This window comes from Ciconia boyciana, chromosome 32 (genome assembly GCF_034638445.1).
Source record: "Ciconia boyciana chromosome 32, ASM3463844v1, whole genome shotgun sequence".
Lineage (NCBI taxonomy): Eukaryota > Metazoa > Chordata > Aves > Ciconiiformes > Ciconiidae > Ciconia > Ciconia boyciana.
In genome coordinates, this window is record NC_132965.1 from 828,849 (window position 1) to 838,147 (window position 9,299).

General features: G+C 67.3%; 1 protein-coding gene across 1 annotated transcript; it reads right to left on the bottom strand.

The window, feature by feature from the left end:
* Positions 1 to 380: 380 nt before the first annotated feature.
* Positions 381 to 8,916, bottom strand: SLC16A13 (solute carrier family 16 member 13). The gene is made up of 6 exons (XM_072848615.1): positions 8,769 to 8,916; positions 8,308 to 8,363; positions 5,881 to 6,163; positions 2,968 to 3,111; positions 1,355 to 2,095; positions 381 to 592 (listed from the first exon to the last, which is right to left on the bottom strand). The coding sequence occupies exons 1-6, from the start codon at positions 8,914 to 8,916 to the stop codon at positions 381 to 383; spliced, it is 1,584 nt and encodes a 527-aa protein (XP_072704716.1).
* Positions 8,917 to 9,299: the final 383 nt, after the last annotated feature.

Consider the following 9,299-nt stretch of genomic DNA (forward strand, 5'->3'; position numbering starts at 1 on the left):
ATCTAGAACCAAGCCCCCCCCAATGAGCCCTGGGTGGGTTACCTGGACCTGACCCCCACCATGTGGTACCCAAAATGGGGCCCTGTTGGGTCATCTAGAACCAACCCCCCCAAAAGCGCCCCCGTTGAGCTACCTAGAACTGACCACACCCCCAATGGGCTCTTGTTGGGGTACCTAGAACTACCCCCCCCAAAATCTTTCACCTAAAATGGCTGCTGGTTGGGCAACCCCAATGCGTCACCTAGAACGCCTTGTGTTGTAGTGGGGTATCCCCACCCCGGGGGGCAGGTGACACCCACCCTTCACCCTCCCCGCCCCCACCCTTGGGTGCCGAAGGAAGGACGGGAGCTCGGGCCGAGCTTTGTGGGGAGCAGAGGGTTTTACATGGCCGGTTCTCGAGTGGATCGGGGGGGATCAGGGCGGGTCTCAGGGCCATCGGGGGCCGGGGTGGGACTCCCCTCTTTGCCGCCGGCACCCTGGGAAGTGTGGAAGAAGCCGGGGAGGGTGAGGATGAGGAGGCTCCCGGCCAGGAGAAAGGCACCGGCAGTGAGGAAGGAGATGGTGTAGTTCCCGGTCATGTCTCGCAGCCAACCTGAAATATGGCAGCGTTGGGGCACCTGGAACCCCAAAACCCCCCTAGAACCAGCCCAGAAACCACTGGGGGGGGGGGGGGGGCAAAGGGTTGGGGAACAAGGAACGTGTGGGTTGAGGCACCTGGAACCCCCCCTAGATCCTGCCTGGATGCTGTTGGGGGGGACCCAAGGGTTGGGGGAGCCGGAGCATGTTGGTCGGGGCACCCAGAACACGCCTGGGTTCCAAAGGGAACCCCGATTCTCTCGGGGTACCGAGAACCTGCAGCACGGCTGAGGTCACCCGAGGCCACCATGGGCTCTTTTTGGGCCCATTTGGGGCCATTTTGGGGCCATTTTTGGTCTGAGATGGTGGGAAAAGAGGCCCAGGAGCGGTTCCAGGTGCCCCACGTCACCGAATCCAGGTCACCCAACCCTACCATGGGCCATTCCTTGCCCAATGAGCCATGAGGATGGATGCGTGTCCCCCACCCAGGCCCTAGATGATGCCGGTGATTGGTTCTAGGTCACCCAACCCCGCTGTGAGCCCATTGATCACCCGTTGGGGCCATGAGGATGGGAAATGTGACCCCCAACCAGGCTCCAGTTGCCCCCCATGACCAGTTCTAGCTCACCCAACCCCACCATGAGCCATTGCCCACCCAAAGAGCCACGGGGAGAGGAAATGCATCCCCCAACCAGGCCCTGGGTGCCCCCCCCCATGACCGGTTCTAGGTCACTCAACCCTCCCAGCCCCCCGGCACCATGCCAGGTCACCTCCGTACCGGCAAAGGGTGCCCCCAGCAGCGACCCAAAGCTCTCGAACATCTGCATGAGGCCGATGGCGTGGACCAACCGCCCGGCGCCGACCACCTCGGCCACGCCGGCGAACTGGAGGGGCACGAGGGCTCCGGCGCAGAACCCATAGGCCAAGGCCAAGGCCAGGAGACCCCCGAAGGAGGTCCCCAAGGGCAGGAGCAGCAACACCAACCCCGTCAGCACGGCCCAGGCGAAGAGGTGACGGAGCAAGGGGGTGGCCGGCCGGGCGGCTAACCAGCCGGCGGCGACCCGGCCTCCCCCGTCGACTGCCGCCATCGCCCCCATCACCAACCCAGCGCGGTGCTCATCGCACCCCACCTCGTGGGCGTGGGCTGCCCCGTGGACAAAGGGCACGTAGTAGCCGGCGTCCACCAGCACAAAGGCCAAGGCGTAGCGGAGGAAGGGACCGTGCCGCAGCAGCTGGATCAGCCCCGGCCGGTCCCGCGGTGGCCCCGGGGACTCGCTGGGGACAGGCAGGGGCCGGAGAAGAGCACCGGCGGCCACCAGGTTGAAGGAGATGGCGGCCAGAAGGAGCAGGGCCCCCCGCCAGCCGTAGGTGTCCAGTAGCAGCGGGACCAGTGGCCCCAGGGCCAGCCCCGAGACGCTGGCACCTGACACCGCCAGCCCGGTGGCCAGCGCTCGCTGTGCCGGGAAGTAGCGGCCCACGGTCCCCAGAGAGGGCGTGAAGACCAATGCCCAGCCCAGGCCTGCGGGGAGAGGCGGGGCACGTTGTGGGCGTGGCCGGCCAGGGGGGTGGGGTGGGCTAGGGCACCCGATGGCCTTGGGCTGTCTAAGGTCACCCAATGGTTTGGGGTGTTCTAGGTCATCCAACAGCACAGGGGGTTCTAGGTCACCCAATGGTCTGGGGTGTCCTAGGTCACCCAATGGGATGGCCTGTTCTAGGTCACCCAACGGTCTGGGGTGTTCTAGGCCACCCAACAGCCCAGGGTGCTCTAGGTCACCCAAAGGGATGGGGTGGACTAAGGTGCCCAATGGGATGGGGCTGTTTAAGGTCACCCAATAGGCTGGGGTGCTCCAGGTCACCCAATGGACTTGGGCTGTCTGAGGTCACCCAATGACGTGGGATGTTCTGGGTCACCCAATGGCCCAGAGAGGTCCAGGCCACCCAATGCCACAGGATGTTCTAGATGACCCATGTTCCCTTGCACCCTGTCCCTCACCCAATGACCCCCCACGTTCTACGTGACCCAATCCCTCTCGCACCCCATTCTCCCCCAATGACCCCCCACGTTCTTGGTCACCCAACTGCTCTCACACCTCGTCTCTCACCCAATGACCCCCCACGTTCTACGTGACCCAACCCCTCTCGCACCCCATTCTCCCCCAATGACCCCCCACGTTCTTGGTCACCCAACCGCTCTCACACCTCGTCTCTCACCCAATGAGCCCGCACGTTCTAGGTGACCCAACCCCTCTCACACCCCATTCGCAACTGATGACCCCCCACGTTCTAGGTGACACAACCCCTCTCACACCCTATCCCTCACCCAATGACCTCCCACGTTCTAGGTGACCCAACCACCCGGCACCCCATTTCCCAGCAGCCCCTGCTCCGTACCGGCCAGTAACCCCACGCTGAGGTAGAGGTGGGTCATGTGGGTGGCGAAGGCCCCCAGGAAGAGCCCCAGGCCCGAGAGGAACCCCCCAACCATGGCCACGGGGCGGGCGCCGAAGCGGGTGCTCAGGGCGCTGCCCAGGGGCCCTGCAACGAGGGGGGCGGGACCCCCAGGGAGGCTTACTGGGGGGACTGGAAGCCAGGGGATGGATGGGGGGGGGGGCCCAGTGATCCCAGGGCCCCTTACTGGTGGGATTGGGACCCCAGAGGTGTGGATAGGAGCCCTCCCAGTGTCCCCCAGTGCCCTTTACTGGTGGGATGGGGACGCCAGAGGGATGGATAGGGGCAATCCCAGTGCTCCCAGTGCCCTCTAGGGACCCTTACTGGTGGGATGGGGACCACAGAGGGATGGATAGGGGCAATCCCAGTGCTCCCAGTGTCCCCCAGTAGCCCCCACCCCTTCTTACAGGTGTGATTGGGACCCCAGAGGGATGGCTAAAGGCAATCCCAGTGCTCCCAGTTAGCCCCCAACATCCCTTAGTGGTATGATTAGGGCCCCAGGGTGGTGGGTGAGGGGGATCCCAGTGCTCCCAGTGCCCCCCAGTGCCCCTAACTGGCGGGATGGGGACCCCAGAGGGATGGATAGAGGCTTCCCAGTCCTCCCAGTGCCCCCCAGTGCCCCATATTGGTGTGTTTGGAACCCTGGAGGGATGGATAGGAGCAATCCCAGTGCTCCCAGTGCCGCCCAGTACGCATTACTGGTGGGATTGGGACCTCAGAGGGATGGATAGGAGCAATCCCAGTGCTCCAGGTGCCTCCCAGTGCCCCCCAGTGCCCCATACTGGTGCGATTGGGATCCCAGAGGGATGACTAGATGCCATCCCAGTGCTGCCCAGTGCCCCATACTGGTGGGATAGGGACCCCAGAGGGATGGATAGGGGCCTCCCAGTGCTCCCAGTGCCCCTTACTGGTGTGTTTGGGACTGCAGAAGGATGGATAGGGGCCCTCCCAGTGCTCCCAGTGCCCCCCAGGGCCCCTTACTGGTGGGATGGGGACCCTGAAGGGATGGATAGGGGCAATCCCAGTGCTCCCAGTGCCCCATACTGGTGCGATTGGGATCCCAGAGGGATGACTAGATGCCATCCCAGTGCTGCCCAGTGCTCCATACTGGTGGGATGGGGGCCCCAGAGGGATGGATAGAGGCCTCCCAGTCCTCCCAGTGCTCCCCAGTGCCCCTTACTGGTGTGTTTGGGACCCCAGAGGGATGTTGAGGGGCCCTCCCAGTGCCCCCAGTGCCTCCCAGTGCCCCTTACTGGTGGGATGGGGACCACGGAGGGGTGGATAGAGGCCTCCCAGTCCTCCCAGTGCCCCCCAGTGCCCCATACTGGTGGGCTGGGACACAGAAGGGTGGATAGGGGCCTTCCCAGCTCTCCCAGTGCTCCCAGTGCCCCATACTGGTGGGGTGGGACCCCGGAGGGACAAACAGGGGCAATCCCAGTGCTCCCCAGTGGCCCATACTGGCAGGATGGGGACCACAGAGATGTGGATAGGGCACCTCCCAGTGCTCCCAGTGCCCCTTACTGGCTGGATGGGACCCCGGAGGGGTGGATAGGGACCATCCCAGTGCTCCCAGTGCTCCCAATGCCCCTTTACTGGTGGGGTGGGACCCCGGAGGGGTGGATAGGGACCATCCCAGTGCTCCCAGTGCCCCCCAGTGCCCCTTACTGGTGGGACTGAGACCCCAGAGGGATGGATAGAGGCCTCCCAGTGCTCCCAGTGCCCCTTACTGGTGGGATTGAGACCCCAGAGGGAGGATAGGGGCCCTCCCAGTGCTCCCAGTGCCCCTTACTGGTGGGATGGGGACCCCGGAGGGGTGGATAGGGACCATCCCAGTGCTCCCAGTGTTCCCAGTGCCCCTTACTGGTGGGATGGGGACCCCGGAGGGATGTCGAGGTGTCCTCCCAGTGCTCCCAGTGCTCCCCAGTGCCCCTTACTGGTGTGTTTGGGAACCCAGAGGGATGTTGAGGGGACCTCCCAGTGCCCCCAGTGCCCCCCAGTGCTCCTTACTGGTGGGATTGAGACCCCAGAGGGAGAATAGGGGCCCTCCCAGTGCTCCCAGTGCCCCTTACTGGTGTGTTTGGGAACCCAGAGGGATGTTGAGGGGACCTCCCAGTGCCCCCAGTGCCCCCCAGTGCTCCTTACTGGTGGGATTGAGACCCCAGAGGGAGAATAGGGGCCCTCCCAGTGCTCCCAGTGCCCCTTACTGGTGGGATTGAGACCCCAGAGGGAGAACAGGGGCCCTCCCAGTGCTCCCAGTGCCCCTTACTGGTGTGTTTGGGAACCCAGAGGGATGTTGAGGGGACCTCCCAGTGCCCCCAGTGCTCCCAGTGCCCCTTACTGGTGGGATGGGGACCCCGGAGGGAGGATAGGGGCCCTCCCAGTGCTCCCAGTGCCCCATACTGGTGGATTGGGACCCCGGCGGGGTGGATAGAGACCATCCCAGTGCTCCCAGTGCCCCTTACTGGTGGGATGGGGACCCCGGAGGGAGGATAGGGGCCCTCCCAGTGCTCCCAGTGCCCCTTACTGGTGGGATGGGGACCCTGGAGGGGTGGGTAGGGACCATCCCAGTGCTCCCAGTGCCCCTTACTGGTGGGATGGGGACCCCGGAGGGAGGATAGGGGCCCTCCCAGTGCTCCCAGTGCCCCTTACTGGTGGGATGGGGACCCTGGAGGGGTGGGTAGGGACCATCCCAGTGCTCCCAGTGCCCCTTACTGGTGGGATGGGGACCCCGGAGTGAGGGTAGGGCCCCTCCCAGTGCTCCCAGTGTCTCCCAGTGCCCCATACTGGCGGGTTGGGACCCCGGATGGGTGGATGGGGGCCCTCCCAGTGCTCCCAGTGCCCCCAGTTAGCGCTCACCCCCCAGCTGGAGGGCGGCCAAGGGGGCGGAGCCCACCCAAGCCGCCGCCCCCGCCCTGGCCCCGAAGGCGCCCCCTAGCGGCCGGAGGCAGAGCCCCCGCGCCCGCGCCCCCCCGCAGACCAGCGCCGCCTGCAGGAAGGCCCCCCCCAACACCCCCCACCCCCCCGGGGGGGGCCGGGGGGACCCCGAGGTCCGGGGGGCACCCAGGGGGTCGGGGGGGGCACCCGGGGGTCCGGGGGATGCAGGAGTTAGGGATACAGGAGTTGGGGGGGCACAGGGGGTCTGGGGGGGTCACAGGGGTCTGGGGGGACCTAGGGGGTCAGGGGGCACCCGGGGTCCAGGGATGCAGGAGTTGGGGGATACAGGAGTTGGGGGGCACAGGGGGTCTGGGGGGTCACAGGGGTCTGGGGGACCCAGGGGCCGGGGGGCACCCGGGGTCCGGGGATGCAGGAGTTGGGGATACAGGAGTTGGGGGGGCACAGGGGTCTGGGGGGGTCACAGGGGTCTGGGGGACCCAGGGGGTCGGGGGGGGCACCCGGGGTCCGGGGATGCAGGAGTTGGGGGATACAGGAGTTGGGGGGCACAGGGGGTCTGGGGGCACAGGGGGTCTGGGGGGGACCCAGGGGTCGGGGGGGACTCAGGGGTTTGGGGTCCCCAGTGTCCGGGGGACCCAGAATTCAGGGGGGCACCCAGGGGTCTGGGGGATACAGGAGTTGCGGGGGCACAGGGGGTCAGGGGGTCACAGTGGGTCTGGGGGGACCCAGAAGTCGGGGGGGCACCCGGGGTCCGGGGGATACAGGAGTTGGGGGGATACAGGAGTTGGGGGGGGGACAGGGGGTCTGGGGGGGTCACAGGGGGTCTGGGGGGGGACCCAGGGGTCGGGGGGCACCCGGGGTCCGGGGATGCAGGAGTTGGGGGATACAGGAGTTGGGGGGGCACAGGGGTCTGGGGGGACCCAGAAATCGGGGGACCCCAGGCATCCGGGATGTGGACCAGGAGCCTGTAAAAAGAGACCCAAGAGTTTGGGGGCCCCAGGCCTTTGGAGGGACCCAGGGGTGTGGGGGGACCCAAGTGTTTGGGGGACCCAGGACTTTGGGGGACCCGGGAATCAAGGGGCGACCCAGGGGTTTGGGGGGACCCAGGGATTCGGGGGGTCACCCAGGAGTTTTGGGGTCCCAGGCCTTTGGGGGCACCCAGGGATTGGGGGTGACCCAAGTGTTTTGGGGTCCCAGGACTTTCGGGGGACCCAGGGGTGTGGGGGACCCAAGTGTTTGGGGGACCCAGGAATTGAGGGGGGACCCAGGGGTTTGGGGGACCCAGGGATTCCAGGGGGTCACCCAGGAGTTTTGGGGGGTCCCAGGTTTTTGGGGGGACCCAGGGGTGCAGGGAGGACCCAGGTGTTTGGGGGACCCAGGGGTTCGGGGGGGTCCCAGGCGTTTGGGGGGACCCGGGGGTTCGGGGGGGGTCCCAGGTATTTGGGGGTCCCAGGCCTTTGGGGGGACCCGGGGTTTGGGGGGGTCCCAGGGCTTTAGGGGGTCCCAGGCCTTTGGGGGGACCCGGGGTTCGGGGGGGTCCCAGGGCTTTAGGGGGTCCCAGGCCTTTGGGGGGACCCGGGGGTTCGGGGGTCCCAGGTATTTGGGGGTCCCAGGCCTTTGGGGGGGACCCGGGGTTCAGGGGGTCCCAGGTATTTGGGGGTCCCAGGCCTTTGGGGGGACCTGGGGGTTCAGGGGTCCCAGGTATTTGGGGGTCCCAGGCCTTTGGGGGGACCCGGGGTTCAGGGGGTCCCAGGTATTTGGGGGTCCCAGGCCTTTGGGAGGGACCCGGGGGTTCAGGGGGTCCCAGGGCTTTAGGGGGACCCAGGCCTTTGGGGGACCCGGGGGTTCAGGGGTCCCAGGTATTTGGGGGTCCCAGGCATTTGGGAGGGACCCGGGGGTTCGGGGGGGTCCCAGGGCTTTAGGGGGTCCCAGGCCTTTGGGGGGACCCGGGGGTTCGGGGGTCCCAGGTATCTGGGGGTCCCAGGCCTTTGGGGGACCCGGGGGTTCGGGGGGGTCCCAGGTATTTGGGGGTCCCAGGCCTTTGGGAGGGACCCGGGGGTTCGGGGGTCCCAGGTATTTGGGGGTCCCAGGCCTTTGGGGGACCCGGGGGTTCGGGGGGTCCCAGGTATTTGGGGGTCCCAGGCCTTTGGGGGGACCCGGGGTTTGGGGGTCCCAGGTATTTGGGGGTCCCAGGCCTTTGGGGGGACCCGGGGGTTCGGGGGGTCCCAGGGCTTTAGGGGGACCCAGGCCTTTGGGGGGACCCGGGGGTTCGGGGGGTCCCAGGTATTTGGGGAGTCCCAGGCCTTTGGGGGACCCGGGGGTTCGGGGGGTCCCAGGTATTTGGGGGTCCCAGGCCTTTGGGGGGACCCGGGGTTCGGGCCCGGTCCCTACCTGGTTCACCGCCGGGGCAGCCTCGGGGAAGAAGGGGGGGGAGGGGGCGAAGTCCCCTGAGGGGGGAGGGGGGTCACCCATCTGCCTGGGTGCCCTGGGTGGGGGCAGGGGGTCCCAGGGCCCTCCCTCAGCACCCCTGTTAATGATCCACCCCTCCCCCTCCGGGGGCAAAGGGCACCGGGGGGGGGGGGGGGAGGGGCTGCCCGGTCCCTTTTTTGGGGGGGGAGGGGAGGGGTATGGGCAGGAGACCCGCCCCCACCCCACCCCCGCGCCCTTCTGCCCTCATCCAAGATGGCGGCGCGGCGTCACACCCGCCCCTCGCCCCGCCCCTCGCGCGGGGCACGCTGGGACGGGGGATTCCCCAGCGCGTGCGGCGGCGGGAGCGGGAGCGGACGGAGGTAGCGGGGGTCCCCTATGGGAGGGGGTCGCCTTTTTTGGGGGGGGATGTGTCACCCACAAACCTGGGTCCCCCTTGGGGGGAGGAGGGGTCACCCGGATGCCGGGGTCCTCTTTTGGGGGGTCCCGGACGTCTGGGTCCCTCCCGGGGAGGGGGGGAGCTGCCAATGGGGGGACACCTGGGTCCCCTTTGGGGTCCCCGGATTCCCCCATGGAGGGGGTGTTACTTGGGGGGGAAGGGGTACCCCCCCCCAAAACCGGCTTGAACCGGACGGATCGCTCCCCTCCCTCAAAGGGGGAAGGGCGTGGCGGGGGGCGTGGCTTCACAGAGGGGCGGGGGTGGGGAGGCTCCACCCCCCCCCCCGCTGACCTGCAGGGACCCAGGCATCCGGGTGACCCCCCAAAAGGGGACCCAGGAATTGGGTGACCCCCCAAAAGGGACCCAGGCGTCCGGTTAACCCCCCACCCCAAAAGGGGACCCAGGAATTGGGTGACCTCCCCCCCAAAGGAGAGCCAGGCGTTCTGAGACCCCCCAAAAAGAGACCCAGGAATTGGGTGACCCCCCCCCAAAAGGGACCCAGGAACCTGGGTGACCC